This window comes from Musa acuminata, chromosome BXJ1-8, assembly GCF_036884655.1.
Source record: "Musa acuminata AAA Group cultivar baxijiao chromosome BXJ1-8, Cavendish_Baxijiao_AAA, whole genome shotgun sequence".
Classification (NCBI taxonomy): Eukaryota; Viridiplantae; Streptophyta; class Magnoliopsida; order Zingiberales; family Musaceae; genus Musa; species Musa acuminata.
In genome coordinates this window covers 32,316,407-32,336,460 of record NC_088334.1, presented here as the reverse complement: position 1 = coordinate 32,336,460, position 20,054 = coordinate 32,316,407, and the positions used below count along the sequence as shown (strand labels likewise).

The 20,054-nt window shown below is 36.7% G+C and overlaps 1 protein-coding gene across 4 annotated transcripts; it reads right to left on the bottom strand.

Moving 5' to 3' along the window:
* Nucleotides 1-4,134: 4,134 nt before the first annotated feature.
* On the bottom strand, nucleotides 4,135-19,795 carry LOC135582515 (E3 ubiquitin-protein ligase COP1-like). Of its 4 annotated transcripts, none has more exons than XM_065079433.1 (13): nucleotides 19,331-19,793; nucleotides 16,736-16,813; nucleotides 14,073-14,228; nucleotides 13,517-13,882; nucleotides 10,710-10,864; nucleotides 10,491-10,556; nucleotides 9,764-9,842; nucleotides 9,517-9,672; nucleotides 9,295-9,393; nucleotides 7,440-7,544; nucleotides 7,188-7,367; nucleotides 6,108-6,218; nucleotides 4,135-5,965 (listed from the first exon to the last, which is right to left on the bottom strand). In XM_065079433.1, exons 1-13 carry the CDS (start codon nucleotides 19,697-19,699, stop codon nucleotides 5,795-5,797), a joined length of 2,091 nt encoding a protein of 696 aa, XP_064935505.1. In that variant the 5' UTR covers nucleotides 19,700-19,793; the 3' UTR covers nucleotides 4,135-5,794. The 4 variants fall into 4 exon arrangements, 3 of the variants coding, with proteins under 3 accessions (XP_064935505.1, XP_064935506.1, XP_064935507.1); XR_010475960.1 differs by having other exon boundaries at nucleotides 5,827-5,965; nucleotides 6,108-6,202; nucleotides 19,331-19,795; XM_065079434.1 differs by lacking the exon at nucleotides 7,440-7,544 and having other exon boundaries at nucleotides 19,331-19,794.
* Between the last annotated feature and the right edge of the window lie 259 nt (nucleotides 19,796-20,054).

Sequence of the window (20,054 nt, the reverse complement as noted above, 5' to 3'; positions counted from 1 at the left end):
TCGATCAGGATGAGACAATTAAAGCAGAAAAAATCATGTTGTGCCGGAGGAACATATCAGAAGATTGGACGTCGGGCCGATGGATCGGTCGACGTATCAACAGAAGGCTTCAAGCCATGGACTCGGGCATCGGGCCAAGAAGAGCGGGTATTGTGTCAAGGATATCGGAGTTGCAGAGTCAACTGGCCGATTGGGCAATAGGCTACAGGAGAGGACGATGCGCCGAAGAATCAGACGAAGCGCCGAAGAATCGGACGAAACGTCGAGGGACCAATGACATGCCGGACAACTTGATTAATGCTTAGTATTAATTGTCTAGATCGAAGTTTATTTTACATGTGCAGGATTAACTACGATGGAAGTAAGACATGTAGTAGGAGTTATGCCGGAATCAAGACCATGATCACGTTGAGGGTTCGAGAGTTCAACGGAGGTCCGAACGGTCGTCGGAGGTTCTGTAGGAACAAATCCGAGAAGTCCAGGAGCTTGCCAAAGAAGCTCATCGAAACTCGCTAAGTGGATCGTCACAAGTCCAGGAGTTTGCCGGAAGTCCGCCGGGCATCACCGAGGGTTCGTCGGATGTTCACCGGAAGTTCATCGGAAGCTCACCGGAAGAAGTGATTGATGCATCGGAGCAAGTTGCAGTAAATGTCTTAAGAAATATCGTAGTTAGCATGTAGATTAAGCTAGGAATGGGAGGTGATCCCATTAACTTAATTTGGGGGCAATTGGGCCCTTGACAGACCCAAATTAGGCCAAATGGATCAGTCCATTCGGACCCAGATTTCTTGGCCGGCGGTGGCATCGCCCAGGAGCTTAGTCTCCCAGGAAAACTAGACGGTGGAACCGCCCCAGTTAGGCGGTGGCACTCCCTGGGCTCAGTCTCCGAGCAAGATTGGGTGGTGGAACCGCCCTAGTCAGGTGGTGGAACCGCCCCAATCAGGCGGTGGCACCGTTAGAGCTCGGTCTCCGAGCTCTGTCAAGCGGTCGTACTGCCCAGTCTGGAGGTAGTACCGCCAGGACCCCGGAAATCCGGGAGATGACATTTTTTAGCTCCAAATTCAAACCAGTTTGGGGCCTATATAAACCCCACCCTTTCTTGCATGAAAGGGCACCGAAAATCTTACTCTGTGATTTTTAGAGCTTAAAATGTTGTAAAGGCTAGAAGTTCTCCTCCCTCTTTTCTTCCAAGTTTTGATCTTTTAAGAGAGGAGAGAAAATTCTATAAGGGTTGTCTCCTAAGCTCGTCAAAAGGAGTGAAACTGTAAAAGGGTGGTTGGCCTTCGCCTATTGAAGGAAGGCCTCTAGTGGACGTCGGTGATCTCATTGGAGGAGGAAGCCAAAAGTGGATGTAGGTCAAGATTGACCGAACCACTCTAAATCTCGGTTTGCATTTACTTTCTGTTTTTTATCTTTACTTCAAACCTCCATATGCTTTACTTCCTTATTACTTTTGCTGCACTCCTTTATGAACTCGCTTTCAAGTTAAGTTTCTGAAAATGGTTTTACGTCGAAAACGATTTCATTGTACGAATGCAGCTTTAATCCTCGTAAGTTTTTCGCTGCACTAATTCACCCCCACCCCCCCTCTTAGTGCTCTTGATCCCAATTGGCCCCTAATTAGGTTGGCCCAAATCCATTCCTAATTACGTGCTAACTATGAAATCTAACGCATACTTAAGCTAAACAAGTCACTAGGTCTTGGTTTCTTCCGGCGAGCTTCCAGCGATCTTCCGGCAATGTTCCAACGGACTTCCGGCAAGCTCCTGGACTTCACGATGATCTTCTTGGCGAGTTCTGACGAGCTTCTTTCAGCAAGCTTCTGGACTTCTCGGCTGGTTCCTGCAAAACTTTCGACGAACTCTCGAACTCCCAACAAAATCGCATCCTTGACTTCGAGACTTCATTTTGCTTCATGTCTTACTATCGTAGTTAATCCTGCACATGTAAAAACACATTTCTATTTAGACAATTATTACTAAGCTTGAATCATGTTGTTCGGTATGTCATAGGTCCATCGACGCTTCGTCCGATTCTTCGACAGATCATCCTCTCTTGCGGCCTATTGTCCAATCGACCAGTTGACTTCGTAACTCCGATATCCTTGGCGTAATATTCGCTCTTCTTGGCCTGATACCTGAATCCATGACTCGATACCTTCTGTGGATACATCGATCGATCCTCCAGCTCGACGTCCAATCTTCTGACATATTCCACCGACCCAACATGATTCTTCCTGCTTTAATTGTCTCATTCTGATCGAAGCATCTTGCATCACTAAAAACGCAGTTCAAATCATAAACACTTATCAATTGATTTCATCATCAAAATATGAGATTAAACGGATAGTTCATTTATCTAAAATATGGATATTACGAGAGACCAATTCTATAATGATTTGAGATGTATTCCTATTTAGCAATAATTAATCCCTCCATAAAAGCGATAAGCTCGACCCTCTTTGCCTTTAATAAATCTGCCCCCTACAAGAATATAAGAGCCAATATGAATTCTAAGAATAAAACCAAGTTCCCCTACCTTTGTTTGCTTGGCGTATGAGCCATTTACATTTAATTTTGTTAGCCCTTAACCATCACAACTATGAGATCTCCTCTAGTCTTGTCGTATCGAGGCAATAATAAACTAAAATGCACTAGAACACAAGTAAAAATCACTACTAGGGTGATTTTATTGGCACTAAAAATATCATCATTCTTGGCCTTCCATATTAACCAGAAAATCTACGTATAAGTGCTATTAGGGTTAGAGGACTATAATCAATCATTCTCTTCTTTGAGTCAAGCATCCATGAACTTAGAATGAAACCCCCAATTTTCTCTCAAAAAGTTGGAAAAAACCCTTTGTACAAACTTACAATGAAAAAAAATATACATAATAAAGTCATCATCAGCACCACACAAACAACAAACAAAAGGACTAGTAACAACTTGCCTAACTAAAGTCTCCCATGAATGAGTTTCTAGTATAAATAAAGAAAACAAGGAAGGCCGCAAGTCCTTTAGGAGAGATTTACGAGCCCAAATAATTGAAATTGAATGATTGTTCTCTCACCTCAAGAATATTACAAATCTCATGCTTAATATTAGTATAAATAAGACACCGAAAGAAGATTTTTTTTATTATTTTTAAGAAATTAATCCTTTGATTCATTAGAAATTATAAATTTTAAAAATATCAATGATAGCTTGGCAGGATCTTTTAATAACTCTAAAACATAGTAAAATGGCATCAACATATATCAAATGGGATATTCAAACTCTACGTTTAAAATGAAAAAGGTTTAGGTTTTTAAAAATCATCAACCTAGTTAAGTAAGAAGGTAAGCAATTAAGAGACCAAAATATATAGGTAGGGGACCAAGGAAGGTTCCCCATTAATGATACAAGAGAAATCGGGGGAAAAAATGTAAGATATAATTCAAGAGATAAATTTATCCAAGAAACTTTAGGATCTTTAAAATGTTCATAATAGCCTCCCATGACAATATATCGTAAGCCTTTTTATAATAGCCTCCCATAACAATATATCGTAAACCCTATTTAAATTAATTTTTAACAGAACAAAAAGATTCTTTCCATTAGAATCATAATATAAAAAGAATGAACAATCTCCGGGAGGACAATAAGGATATTATCTCGGATGCCTCTATCAAATATGAAAACAAATTACACATTTAAGATAAGATAGGTTTAAGCATATTAGCAATCATCTTAATGAAAATCTTATAACAAAAATCATTTAGGAATAACAACAAAGTGGGTGTTAGCTCAATCAGTAAGCTAATCAGTAATTGTATTCCAGCCACTCATGTGAAACTCAATTGTGAAAGCACTAGGACGAACGTTTTTTCATATCCCAAGGAATAGCATCCCAAGCTTCTTGCCTTCAAAAAAAATTTGACAAGGGAATCACTAGCTTGGTGATCTCGCATTGGTCAACTAAGGCCTCGGTGATCTCACATTGGTCAACCATTAATTCATTATTATTAAGTTTAAGACATGGGATACAATTAATTCTTCTAATAAAAATCAGATTTTGATAATACTTGGTATTTCGATCATCGTCAGTGATCCATTTGATTAGCTAAAGCCCAACTTCTAAAATTCGTCCGTATAAGCAAAAGCTTGAATATGATTATGAGAACAGGAGAGTTGAGATTCCTCAGCCTCAAAGAGACCCACCCAACTAACCCTCCTTAGCTTCAAGATCATTAATCTACGAGGAAACTAGAGTGACCTTATCCTCTTACTTACCCCCCAAACATGACTATAGTTCCACTTAGAATACATGATGTAGGGGCTTTAAATTAGAAGAAAAATCACACTGATCACAAGAGATAAGTTGGTTCCACTTCAAAGAGAACCATGGCGATTGCCAAATCCCCGCAGCGGGCGTGCAGGTTGATCAGAGCGTTCCTTAACAAGGCATCCGACTCGGACCCGAGCTTCACGCGCGCAGCGTGGAATAACGCCCCCGCGGTCGCCGACGACAGCTTGGCGCACGCCTTGAACGGGAAGAGGGACGCGGCCTGCGAGCGGCGCAGCGGATCATGGTGTTCCACATGAACAGGTCAGGCTTCGCTGTGTGCGCGAACGACTTGCAGGCATACTCCATGATGCCGTGGCCATGGAAAGAGAAGGCGGCCGAGAGCAAGAGCAAGCCGAGGGCCGGTGCGTCGGAGTTAGCCTGGACGACCAAGAGCGCGTGAACTCGCTTTAGTTCTCCGAAGCTTTGGCGCACCGCCGTCCACCGGATCATGCATGGACTTTGCCCTCGCTGCACACTACAATCTCGCAGCTCAACGTCACAAACTCCACATGGAAGTCCACAAGAAGATTGTGAGCGATGATACACAAGTTTCTCTCAATGCATCATGTTATAGGAGATCTATTCGAGTAGTTCGTCGTGTGAGAAAGTTAAAAATAGATGCGTGGACATCACGGCAATATAATTCACATATGTTGAACTTGCTCGATCTTTGCTTTCACGTGTTGTGATTGTAGTGGTGGAAGAAGATTAATCCCATGGCAATTTGGCATGTAGTCACCAACATGTAGCTGAGGTACATAAAAAAGGCCAAATGAACTACAATGCATGATATGGATATATGAATGGATGTCTTCTTATAACAAGGGGACCAATTGATTCATCTTACTCACCAAGACACCACAATGCATTTGTTTCCTCGTGTCACCAAGACTACATAAATTAAATGATTTTTTTTCTTCTTTTTTTTTACATATTTAAAGCAATACATATGTGAACATACTGCAATTCTCCCTGTCTACCTACAAATTTACAAATGTAAAAACCTCCTACAAATTTAAAGCCCCAAGCTCATAAAACATGTAACATAACAAACCTTCCATTGCAAAGACATCTAATCTCCACAAGGCAAAGCACAGCACCGATGCTTTTAACTCATTGATTTAGATTTGTAAGACCCAATCTATGAAAGGTCATCCTTACAAGTTCCCACAGCATTTTTTAGCATTTTTTGGAAAAATAAAAAAAAATAAAAAATAAAAATAAAAAGAAGAAAAATAATCAACTGTGATTACTGCATTTCCACCTATTATACTTATGTACGAATCTGCAAATAATGTATAAAGAAAACTTAAGCCGAGGCATGTACCAACGGTCGTAAAACCATTTTGAAGACCAAGTAGGATCACTGGAGAAAACTGGGAAGAGAGAACCTAACCTAGGAGTGAATACACAGATATCTGCCAAAGGCATTGTTGAAACTTTCGGCATCTTTTATCATCTGTGGCTAAGCTGCTAATACAAGAACTTTGATGGTCCCCTGGCTATTGGCTGCCAACATTGTAGGACTGTCACTCTTCCAACAAACAGCACTAATAAAATACAAACCAGCATCATCTTCCGCATCATCAAGATCCCATGATCCAAATTTGTGTCGTGCGGCTGGCGTCAAGATAGCCTGCAATTATAAGTGTTGGTTTTTGAGATCTGATGGCAAAGGATAGATGCAGCAGAGTGAAAAGGACCCAGACTAACGATTGTGTAGGGAACATTGGGACTATGTTTGGACAGTCAAAACCAGCATAGCCAGTTTGGCTCACCTTATGGTACACACAAACCTCGTTTGTCTCACTGCCACAAGCAATGTACTCGTTGTTCACTGTCAAGCCCACAAAATTTTTCTCATTTGTGTGTCCTACAAAAGTGCGCACCTGAATGAATCATTAAATAGAGGACAAAAGTCATTAGGCAGGTACTGATCCATGTTCTCTCAAAATCATTATTACAGGAAACCAGGAAGCATTCAGCCAAGCAAACAACATAAAAGCAGCTTCATAGATTTATATGGAAGAATATATACACACATATTAGAGGAGGCCTATAAAATCATGACGGTTACTTGAGAGATGGATCATAGAACATATGAAAGATAATTATCAACAAATTGCATGCATAATGATCAAGGTTATCATAAGGAACAGTATAAGAGTCAAATTTCAACTTCGACTGTTACCACCCATACCAAGGCTGTACTGGGTGGTACACCTTGTACTACTGGTTTGTAGCTGGTCCGTGAACCGAGTAGCAGCCAGACCAGTAAATATTGGTTGTACTATACCATTTCGGTCAAAATTGCAGTCCTTGGTCTTTAGAAATGTCATTCCTATTGAATGAAATTCTGAAAGGGACAAGTCCATCAAAGATAGAAGACTGATGTAATGGAAACATCTTATCTAACGTACATCACAGTGTATAACCTAGGAGTTCATAAATACAAAAGAAATATTCTTATAAATGTTTATGGCTTGGAGATGTAAGAATCAAAAAGACTACTCGCAACTCCAATGATTATCAGATAACAATAAATTATGAACCAAAAACTGAAGAAGTATACTATCAAAGTTAATAGTCTGGTTTCAAATATCAGTACGTATGTACTTGTCCGACAAAGGACTGGTATCGAGCCATATGATCTGGTACTCCTTGGTATTCTTTTTCTTCTTTTTGGGTGATACCAGACAATACAAGTCAGCATACCCTTCTGAGTTCTGACATACTATACAAGTATGGTAGATTACTGAAACAGGTATCATATCAAGATTTAAATCCTTGGATACAATATTATGAATTTAAATAAGCTACAAGATAAAGGATAATGACAGTAGAACATATCAACATACTGGACATGTGCCATTTACATCCCATAATCGCAATGTACTGTCTGTTGATGCAGATGCAAGCTCATTTGTGGACAAGAACTTCACATATGATACTGCTTTCCAATGCCCCTTGAAGACACAGAGTGGAGAACTAGTGTTTCTCAAATCAAAATAGTGAATTTTATGATCAGCAGAACCAACCTGGAAAAGAGTATTCATAAAATGAAATGACAACAAGCTGAAAAAGGTAAACAAGGGTGATTGAAAACATACTGCAACATGAACGCTAGATCCAGGATTATATTTGACACAACATATATTTGCTTTCATGTCAATATTGATAACACTGGCTTCTTGCTTTGTGGACCACACCTTGACCTAGTTGTCACAAGAAAAATGGAACACATGAAGGATGTCATCAAGACAATATGGTGAATACACCCAAAACACCATCTTGATATAAAGTACCTAATGAAGTCCCTACCCTGATGTCCAATTAATTTTCTGTTAATTAATCATCATGATGAGCTCAAATTAACTGGTGTGCATATGAAGATAAAACATCCATAAACTCAACATAAATTTATCAAAATCAGGAAACAACTTTTAATATGATGCATAGTGCCAATACATCAAAATGTAACAACAACCAAACATAACATAATAGAAAAGAGAGAACACACTTGTGACAAGGATAATGTGTATGATGCAACCCCACTATCCCATTCATTTTCTCTCATAAACTCAGGTTGAACTAATTAGCATGTGCTTACTAAGTAAATCCAAACACATATTGCAGGATAGCATGCAAAGTTCTATAGCTCAATTGACACAATGCAAGTGAAAACTGACGACCATCATTATCATCATGATCACCATTGTCATTGTCATCTATTTAATGCCTCTTCTCATCAAATTCGGTTAACCAAAATACAATTATATAAAACAGGCACATGGATGATCTGATATAATGTTATAACAGGGCATAAAACTCATTCCAAGCATCTGAAGATCAAAATTTCCAGCCAATGCAATAACTTGAAAGCAAAAGTCTAAATTTCCTGTGGAAGTTCATTTCATGCATATGCAATAAATGACCCCATGAATATTCATCTTATCACAATCCAATCTGGCTGATCTGTGTCAAGATGTGCCAAGGTCACCTAATGTTGACTAATTTTTTGGCCTTACTGCAAAAAATAGGCTGACCAATGCATAACAAAATCTGCCAGTTCAGACTATTTTGGTGACTCGCAAATATGTTATTACTACTAAAGCAGGAAAAGGTAGACACAAGAACAAAAAGAACAGAGAAAGCTCGTTGATTTTGGTGTCTTGCTACACTTGCTGGAAACAATCGAAGGATGGTGGAAGAGAGAAGCGGTGAGGAGGAAGAACGAGAAAAGAGGATAGGAGGGTACGCTTGTCCATCCCCACTACTACATTGCCTACACTTATGAGAGAGAGAGATCAGCGCGAGGAGGGGTGTGCGAGAGAGATCACAGGCTCATGTTACTGCATGTGAGGACCTTTTTTTTATTTTTGTGATATATACAGAAATTAAAACAATTAACTCATTATTTACTTCAAATTTGGTATTTAAACTTTTAGTTTCACTTTGAAATTAAATTTTCACTGAATCTGATCCATCAGAACAATCTGACCAATTCTAGAATCAATCCCAGTCCTGTGAACATTGATCAACAGGAGATAAATCGTTCTTTCCAGTTTCAACTGTAGATTCAGGCATATCAAATGACAACTGATTCAGACAATGTAATGTCTGACAGACAATTCGAACAGCTGAGCAACAATGTAATATGATGAATTTAAAGATTGCAAAAACTTTAAGTAAATTATCGGTTTTCCATATCTATCGACATCACAAACAGTTTCCAATGAATGTTCATTACAACTTCATATCTGAAAACAAAAATTCTAAACTAGAGGTTCAGATAAAGGGATCATCTTAAGAAATGGTAAACAGCATATGAAAGGCTATACTTAGTTGAGAATGAGTGCCAACAAAGAAAATGAAAGAGAATCATTAAGTGCTAAAAAATCTTATATTAGTAATTCTTTTGAAGCAATTCTGTTGGTAAAATAGTTTTACTGGGTTAGAAGTTACCTTGCAATCATCACTACCAGAAACTAACATCATTGGTTCTGTCCGTGAAAAATCAACACTCCATGCTCTTTTTTCATGTTCTTCATATTCCATTATGCTCTGGGAAAAAAGAAAAAGAAAAAGAACTCATAAGATTTTTTCCTAGCTCCACCACAAGGTATAAATCATTTACTATTACTGTAACACAGTTCAGAAATTTTCTATAGTGAATCGACGTAGCACCTGGCGAGTGGTTACATCCCAAACAGTTACTATCCCTTCGTAATCACTACTTGCAATAACGTTTTTTGAATACTTGTTCCAACTCAAGCAACTAAGTTTGGACCGAGTGGCCAATTCTACAACAGGGCAATTTACCTCTGATGGCTGATTCAAAACCTGCATATAACAAAATGAACTATAATTGATCAAAATTAAGCATTTACAAGGTCAATGCATTTTAAAGGCAGAAGTACTTGATATAACTTACAGTGGAAAATTCAAATACTTTAATTCGCTTGGAAACACCAGCAGTGGCAAAATACTCATCATCACAATCAAATTCGATGCTGTATCAAAAAAATTTTGTAAGGGGATGCTTCAGATCATATATCAAGAATGAATCAAATAACTGTATAAGAAGTACAACCTCATACGAGTACAAGGGGAGAATGAGAAAGTCCATCTTCAGCAGAGCTGACTGGTCACTTTTGTTGACATTAATTCAGTTCTAGATCTTTATATTTTCATATATTAAGTAATTCATGGGTGTTCTAGCAACCTTTTGTCTCTTAAATATGAGAGTAGAGAAGGATTATGTATATGTGCAATCAAATTTGCTGCTTCAGATTTAATTAAAGAAGGGTGGCATGTAATCCACTTTAGAAAGAGAGGACATCAATCTCCTATATACATTTGTATGGTAAAATTAAAACTTCTGACATAAATAGGTTGTAAGATTCATTTTTTAGCATTTTCACCAACTTGCCAAAGATCATCTGCATTAACTTAATTTTAGAAGATGGGCAGACAGAAAGCACAAAAAAAAGGAGAGCAACAACAATGACAAAGACGGCAATGACAACAAGGTTCAGCTCTTTCTTGGAAATTAAAATCTACATTCAAAGGGTTCAAGCATCCATGTATCATATGGTATGGATCAAGTCATGTTAGGAATAAACAAAAGATAATAAGATCAACATTTATGCCTTACATACCTTGACACAATATTTGCTGAATGAAATAGATCTCCATGTCTAAGTTCCGCAATAACACGCAACCGACTGAGTCAACACAAACATTTGCATCAAAAACGAAACAAAACCCACAAAAGAAAAATAATAACATAAAGAGTTATATTTTGATAACAAGTTCATCATTGCGATGAGTACTAACTTATAGAACATTGATCATTTACCAAGGATTGTTTCTATAACCTGTATTTAGTAAATGTAGTTAGTATAGACTGAAAGTCCTCAAGACCCACATGATAGCCTTCTCTGACTTTGGCATTTACTTTTTCTTTTGGATGATGTGATTGACTAGCTCCAAGACGCCGCTTTTGTAAGTAACATTCTTGAAGCTCTTTAAACTGCAGATTAAAAGAAAAAACTTTAGTTATAATGTTCACAAAGAGATTTTAGTAAATAGGAAAGATGAAACAAACAGTTTTACATAACTATAATCTTTTCAAACTTTTTGTGACATTAAAAAAGCAAATGATATTATGCAGGTGTTATAACTATGGACCTAACATGTTGAGGAAATAAAACTGAGGTTTTAACTTTTAAATGCCAATCCAACTCCTGTTTCAAAAATTTATCAGACTAATACAGTACAGATAGACAGAGCAGTGTGCTAACTTGTACTGCTTGGTATCATTGAATAAAATAATGAAAATAAGCATTGTACCAGTATCAAGCTTACTGATCCTATACCAGTATTTGATTGGGCCAGAAAATAATGGGTACTTACCCAGTCCGACTGGCATTTATAACCTTGGCCAAAACATACAAAAAAGAGAACTCATTACAATTAAGTTCAGGGATCCCTTTTGCTAATAAATCCAGGAGCCAGATTAACTTGATTCATACTTGATGCTAACCTAGCAACCAGGGAACTAAAACAAATGTTATGTTAAAGGAAAAGCATTATTTTTTATCCGGTATTAGGAAAATATTTCTGCCCAATCAACACTGACACAAAAGAGAATTTTTTATATTTAGACCATAAACAAAATCCACTCTTCACAATTTCATTATCTGAATGGTAGAGCATCATTTATTTCATATGAAGCTCTTAGAGTCAGTTTGTTGAAGCAAGCGCTCATTACAGTGACAAATGATGCAAGAGCATATGTAACAAATGATGGATTCAAGTAGGGTCTTAAGAGGAATTTGATTGCAAAAAGCTTGAAAAGACTTGGGTATAGGTTGGGATGACTTTCATAGCTTATCCTTATTTTTAGGGGCCACTCTAAATGGACAAATAAGAGTCCAATCTCAGTTCTATTGTTCTCCAAGTGTCCTAGTTTAGGTAAAAGTTGGACTAGGACCATTGTTAAATCCTTAGGAATCAAATTTTGCAAGATGTAGATGTTGTTTCTAGCTACACATGTTTTACTGGTTACAGGTTTGAGAAATATATTGAACTTTTAAAGATGATGTTATGGAACAATAAAAACAATAACAATTTGTAATATATTGGCTATTAGGAGTCGACTGTATGTATCTCTTGCCATCATTGAGCTTTGTAAAAAGTAACCTCCTTAGTTAAATTAAGAATATTTAAATATATATTTATAATTTATAGTAAGATCTTCTTATGTCTCCCTCTACATCTCCTCATATCAATAATATAAATTATCTCATACCTTCAAACAACAAGACCGCCTCTTTAACACATGTCGATATCATATTAAATAATTTTCCCTCATTTTAATTATTCAAATTGCTTTTCTATCCTTCCTAGAAATTCTACACAACCACCTGAACATTCTCATCTCAATGATATAAACTTTATGTGTATGTTGGAGAATTTCTTTCTCTTAATTCTTCATTGTCCTATTTCTTCTTAGTAATTACTTTTTTCTTTTCTTTTTTTTTGCAGAGGGTAAGTGACAAAGGCGGGATTTGAGCTTAGGACCTTGCGATATATTGTCAAAGTCTTTAACAGTTAAGCTAGATAACACCTTCAAATTAGTCATCTATATGATTTTCTCAACTTTTCAGAACAAATGCTTGGCTCTTTTATATTTACAACTAATCTCAATCCATGGGATCAGCTCATATTAAAGCATTATCCTTGTTCGGTTTCAGCCTTAATCGAATTAAATTCTCATGGGAAAAACCATAGTTTCACCCATTGTTTTTTAATTTTGGAACCAGACCTATACTATTGTATCGTGTGTAAGTATGTCAGTACATATCAAGTTTCAAAAAAACCTAGAAAAACTGAAAGATTAAAAAGAATAACTATGTTTTCGGATTCAAGCCCATACAGTGTGGTACAGCTTATACCTTGCTCAAACCATTCAGTTTGCACCACCCATACCACACTGTACCGGATGGTATTAGAAACCTTGATTTCACCTATGCAACATCAAATAGATTGGAGATGCTGGGATCCTCATTCATTGTAATAGTTATAATATTTGCTAAAAAGATTAGTCATAAAAAGGCATCATAAAAGATACTTAATGGTTCTATATGTTTTTGGAGACAAAAGAGAAGGTTAGCACCTTTGTAGATGGATTGAAAAGGATCATTGTCAATAGAAAGTCTTATTATGGCAGTGATTAACACAAATTATGAGTCATGCTAATGCTTTTATCAAGATTATGACTGTCTATGGACTGCTACTAGTAAGTGTGAAAAAGAATCAGAACACATTAACAATTAAGAAACACAAAAATTTGAGGTAAAAAGTGAAAGATCAAGTATGCCAAATGAAGACACATTTTCACTTCTTATCAAATAAATTATAATTGTGAGTGATAAACTGGTACAACAATAAGCTACATAAAATACAAGTACATTTATCAAATAGTTATGAAATACAATATAAATATAAAAGTAGTAGTCTCTAACTACTGAGAAATTATCACCATAGAAGTAGATTCATGTGCACAAGGAGAGTTCCAACTAGAAGAATCATCGAGAACCCTCAAAGGAGATTCAAAACCAGCAACCTGGTCTAAGATGTTGACAATTTCCAATAAAAATTATCAACTTAGCACACTAACCTGTGCTTGAATTTTTCTCTTTCTTGCTATGACTCTTCCTGATTGAATAAGGGAACTTGTTTCAGAACCACTAAAAGCATCTTTTCTTTGGTGCTCTTGATGGTTTGGTTGAGCTGTCACATCATTACTCCTAATCTGTAAATTATCAGAGCCTGTCCTGACAAGAGAGCTTCGAGAATTTCGAGAATTCGAGATAAGTGTGCTGTTATGCTGGTCAGCAGTGGGAGACCACAATTTTGTTGGAATTGGATCATCGAAAAGCATGCGCAATTTGACAGAGTACCTCTCTCTCACCCTGTACAGTTCTGTTCTGTGTTTCTCTACTGCATTTATATCATCTTTGATGAATTGCATGTCAGTTTGAACCTGAAATATGCCGACATGCTTCTATAAGGATTTGTTCACATTGAGATAATTTAGTTGTTATACAAACATGAAAGACAATTCATCCAATCAAAATAAATTTGTTTGAGCTAGTTTTTTATAAGAAAAAACTATACTAATGGAAGTACAAAAAGCCTTCATAACAAGAACAAAACACGTTAATATGATCCACCTCATTCAGCTCTTCCAGCTTTTTTTTCCTAAGACTGTGTAAAAAGTCAAGCAAAATTTGCATATTCATCTCAGCCTCTTGTTGCTCCATTCTCCGCTTTTTCTCACTGAGAAGAGACAACAGACCATCTAGCTCCTTAACTGACATTTCACATCCCTGTTTAGAAGAAGAACCATCTAAGTAGAAAGACAACAGCCTATGAGGATGTTATATCACTTTCATGAGCAGCAAAATTCCTGTAATATTAACAGGACAATTGCAATAACTAACAAGATGTACCTATGAATTCTACATCACAGGATTGCAAAATGATCAAAACATCCTCCAAGAAAAAACAGGTTGCTTATTAGTAAGAGTCTACAGAAAATGAGCATATGTATAACATATGATATCTATTCAAAATTCACACAATGAGTTCTGATGCATACCAGTACCAACCAAATTGTGATGTTAGTAAATATGGTTTCAGAAGCCTCTCATGGAAGCTTAATGCACAATGTCAATCTGAAAAAAAAAAAAAAAAAAAATCACACCTTGTTCGGCAATCACTTACCAGAATATGAAGTCCTAAAGTTATCAAACCTAACAAAAAGAAGGAAAAAAAATGTTGAAAGATTTGATAGGTAAAAAGGTAATTTAGTCACAGTTTCTGATGCTACTAAACTGATGGGATGATCAACTGCATTTTCACAGCTGCTCAAGATTCCAATTCAAATAAGTTGACATTTATATTAAATTGTTATATGGTTAATTAGGAATATGTTCCGACAGCTTAATAATCAAGCAATTACTTGCCAAGAAAAAGAAATGTATCATTGTGAATGTTCTATGGATGATAAAAGCTAAGAATTAATGTCTCGAGAAGTGCTCCACAGGGCAGTGCCTAGGATCATTAAGGTGCTTAAATGCCTTTTATCATAATATAAGCAGTGGCACAGAACCTGTAAGTTATTTATGCATTAGAAATCAATTATCTGCTCAGGTTATAGTGCACACCAATAACACAGACTTCTTACCTTGCCTGTCTTCTGCTGTATTCTCTACTTTCTTTTCATCAGAGAGGGAAAACTATCAGCCAAATGCAAACATATTTTCACTTGACGAAGTGAAGAAAGAGTATTCCTTGACCCAATTCATGTCAAGCAAGATCAAAGTATCCAATCTAGACTCCTGATCTCATCAACCAAAACATGTGGCAGATGGAAGTGAGGACCAGCAAGTGTTCCACCTGACTTTCTAGACAACATCCTTTAATGCATGAAATTTTACTACTTGATTTCGAATATTACCCCTTGTTTCTACTACTTATCTCTTATAATTTACACTTTTAAATCAATCAACATCTTAATTTAACTAAATGAATTATAGAAACCTATGATGTCTCATTTCTGTAAATATCCAAGATCTACCTTGACAAAAATTACAAAAAAAACATACCAAGTGAAAAGACAGAGTGCTAGGCAAGTGTACAACAGCTTAGACTCCAAGTGTGGTGAAAATGCAGACGTAAAGGTACATGAACTAATAATGGAATGGTCTCATTATTTCAGAACAATAAGCCAAGACGGAGGAATTGAAATTTAGTAAAAGCAAAAGTTTTCTAGAAGTGATTATTTCCAACAAAATTTTGTTACATTTTATGCCATCCTTGTCTTAAACATTTGCATCCAGTTGGTACATAATCCTAGTAAATTAACAAAGACTTTATTAGGAGCCATTGATGTAATCTTTATGTCCTGGAAGTTGAAGACATCTTCATCGATTTTTAGTTAGATATTTTCAAATTTATAATGGTATTTTGAAGATTAATTTGGATTTTAGAAGAAAAATGAACAAGAAGCAAATTGATGCTCCCTGTTAACACAAACACACACACAATACACATCATTGAGAAGACAATGAAAAGATAGCAAATGAAGAAGGACTAATACTTGAGTTGCTCAAAAGCCATACAAAACCATTTAACCAACAAAAAAAGGAGTTGATCAACAAAAAGACAGGAGTGATAATATATAGGGCCTTCAAAAATTGATGATACTTTCAAGTAGTGGAGAATTAGATCAATTATTTGACTAATGAAGGAAATATATTGGACAGCCCTATTACATATAGACAACTTCAGCTGTAGGAGAGAATGAGATACAAAAACTCCATCAGAAATAGTTTCAAAATTTTGCAGACTAATAAACATTTATCAAATCTCATTTAATCCATCAATTTTGCTGAACAATATACCTTTCAATAATATAAAAATATGAGCTGGATCGTATAATTTTCTGTGATACCTAGACATGCACTGATACATATGTGTGATCGTTTATCTGAAATTAAACAACAAGGTTATTATAAAGCTAAAAACAAATAATCACCAAAATAGAGTAAAGTGACCTCATTCTACTAAAAGGTTATAAGAAAATTTGGCGAATTATATCATGCTGAAACCTTAATAATACAGCATAACTGAGAAAATTTTAGGTCTGAAAAACAAAACAAAGAAATATTCATATATGATGATGAACATAAACAAATATTAAATAATACAAATAGATAAATCAGCAATTATTCAATAACTAACCAAATTACGCATGGAAACATCTGCATGATGGTTACTATTTAGTAGGCATTGACATAACATGTAATATTTAGTGGAGAAAAAAATTGACCTGTTTCAATGCCACACGAAGATGCTCAATAGGTGATGCTGATTTTGCAATTTGACGGACACATTGCTTTTTCAAGAGCTGTGTGTTTAAAGAACAAATATAATAATAAGCTTTACCATGATATTGGCAGCTGAACGACATGATATAAAGCAAGCATAAATACTGGATGAAGATACTCAAGACATTTATTTTAAAATAAAATTGCTCTATGCATTCATTAGATTTGTATGTGGCTCAAAAATACGGATGAAATTTATCATATGATAAACTGAGGAACATGTCTCGCTGTCTACACTGGCATATGATAAACTAAGGAACATGACAGAGCAACTACTAAGTGTGAAACACATACTATAATAACAGCATTCCAAGCTTACCAATGGTTAAGCCAACCAATAAGTAAGTACAAAGGATCATTTGATGCCATTTAGTCATTTCAGCCACAGTTGTTATTGGCAACTACCAAAGAATCTGGGCAACAGCATAGCTGATAAATGAGCTTCAGAAGCATAGGTTATGACCACGTGTCAACAAATTTACCGACATACAATTGCATGAATTCATGCATGTCGAAATCTAAACTATCAATTTATAAACAGTAAATAATTTTTTTGGGTGATTTTATAAAGTTATATATTGCTAAGAGCAGATATAATGATCATTTGTGTCATTGCACATCTCCCAAATTTTCGCCATGTTCATGTTCCTTGCATAGAGTCAAAGCATTTTGTAATGAGAACTTTCCGAGCATAATGTAATTTGACAAGATTTATATCTATAGCTCACTCAAAATTGTCAAGGCATTTCATGTTAGCAAAATTGCCAAAGTTCTAGGCTTCTAGCCTAGGTAGAACATTACATCAGTTGGATCCCTTGCCTAGGATCTTCTATGTTATTTGACCACTACATTCATATACTTTTTATGTCTCCATCAGGATCATGATGTGAAAAATCCCAAAAACAATGTAGCCTTGGTATCAACATTCTTAGTTACAGAAAATGAATCTAAAGAACAAGTAGTCTTTTAATTGGAGATAGCAGAACCTCAAGTATTTTAACCAGCTAATTGTGAAATTACCTATACTCCTTATTGTGGGTTACATAGTGTGTAGCCTTTTGTTTTTTCTAATCAGATGAATAGACTAGTTTTTAGAAAATGGTATATGCATGACATGCTTCTTCTAGCAATTAAATTTCAAAAAGGATTAAATTATCTAATTAAGCATGTGCCTTAGAGATAATTGAGAAACATAGCCATATACATTCATCCATCATGTTCTTTTGTTTAAATAGTAGGTTTCTTCTGTGAATCAGTCCCAGTGTATATAGATGGATAAAGATGGAGCAAATTATTATGACATTATCTGCATGCATGGTAATTGATCATCTGAATCTTGGTTTGGCTAAATATTATATTATTGGATAAGGTTCTAAGTGGTCACTTGGTCATTATGTAGGAAATGCAATGGCTTTAACTAACAATAACATGTAGCAGTTATGCAGCTCCAACCTTACACCTCTCGAACAAGCTAGCTGTTTAGTACATTGATGAACCAAAAGCAGCCAAACACAAAGTATGCCTTTAAGGCTCGTTTGTTTTCCCATGAAAGAAAAAGAGGAATAAATCCTAGAATTACAGGTGTTATGCCTTCCATCCTCTTCCTAATTAATCTGTTCTAAAGAAATGGTATAATAGCGGATGGGTGTATGCTTGTTAAATTATCTACCCGATGCATGTTTAGACAGAACGTCGTGATAAATGGTTACTCTAATTAGAGGACACATGGGATAATGGAATACCTGGTTAAACCAGATGTGTTGGTCAGTTTTCTGTAAAATTGTCACCAATTCAACAAGAAATTTCACCAGTTGAACAGTTAGAAATTGTGTAAAGCCTTCTCACATTTTTCCAACTATCAAAATTACAGCCAACATTTCAGCAAAAGGTTTTCGACATCCACTATCTTCAAAAGAAAATACCCCTATTTATTAAATATTGTCTTGCTTTTGCAAAGAACTAGCTTCGTGTTGTAATGAAAATTATAAACCCAACTTCACAAATGGGGTTATGATATGTAGGACTACAAATCAACCAATCAAAAGTGCAGATGATCTTGGCTTGGTTCCTTGCCACAGTTACTTACAGAATGGTGGAAAATATAATTTTATCATGCCATTCAAGCTCATCTTCCGATACTTTTAAGAAATTATAAAATTACACACTGAAGGCTGCTGAATGGTTGAGTCATTTCATTTTCCCACTCTGACCTAATAAGAACATAACTACGTAGAGCACGTCTATGAACCGTTGAAACAACCAACAATTGATCCTTATATATGTGGTTTTCATTTGACGCTCATATAACCATAACACAAATTGAAACCGAAGGTGGAGGGACCCCTGTAGCTAAATCTAGACACGAATTCGACCCTATTATAGAAATGATTGAAGGTAAAGCAAATAAAAATCTAGGAAACAATTGATTGTTCCTCAAACAATGGGATAGATTAACTAATTGTGACAATCAATGAAACAAAATGGCAGCTTCAAGCGGGATTCTAGACAACTAAATATAATTAAGATGGGACGGTAACCTTATTGAGGAGGAAATTGGGGTAGAGGTGACTCTTGGTGAGGTAATTTCTGCAGCAGGGGCAATCGCTCTTATTATTGAGGTGGGTGACGATGCACATGTAACAGAAGCAGTGGCCGCAGGCCGTCAAGAAGGCATCCTTGAAAACCCCCATGCAGATGGGGCAGAGCAGGTCCCTGTCGCGCTCGGCATCCGCCTCCACCGCCGCGCCGTCCCGAGATCCGTCCGGTACCGTCTCCCCCTCTGCGGCCGGAGCCCCGGCCACGTCCGTGGTCTCCGATGACGAAACCGCCAGCGGCGTGACCGAAGCCCCCATCTCGTCCGCCTTCGACACCGACGGCACCAGCACTCCCGCCGACGAGCCGCCCATCGCAGGGGAACGGGAGCAGCAGGAAGGGTAGAGGCGATGATCGGAAAGCGGTGGTGTACGGACCAAAGGAAGCTAGGAAAACATATATGGCCGGTCGCCGGACACCGTTGCCAAATTATTTCAAGAAATTCTTCTACGCGTATTTTACACCCATATATCTACCCGCCTCGTAAATGGCTTGATGGTAGACCCCAGGTGGGTCCCACAGAGCTCGTGCCTTCTTTTAATTGTTCTAGTCTCCGTCAAACCGGTCAACAGATACAAGCACAACAATAACAAAGATAAATTAAAATCATAATAATATGAGATTTACTCCTGGGCTTGAAACAAGTAGTAGTTCATCAACACATGGAAA

Excerpts from the sequence above, each read along its gene's own strand:
- LOC135582515 (XM_065079433.1), bottom strand. The coding sequence starts at position 19,699 with ATGGGCGGCTCGTCGGCGGGAGTGCTGGTGCCGTCGGTGTCGAAGGCG. Across the intron at positions 16,814-19,330 it reads CCAATTTCCTCCTCAATAAG|CTCTTGAAAAAGCAATGTGT; the intron begins GTTACCGTCCCA and ends TTAAACACACAG. Across the intron at positions 13,883-14,072 it reads AGCTGGAAGAGCTGAATGAG|GTTCAAACTGACATGCAATT; the intron begins GTGGATCATATT and ends GGCATATTTCAG.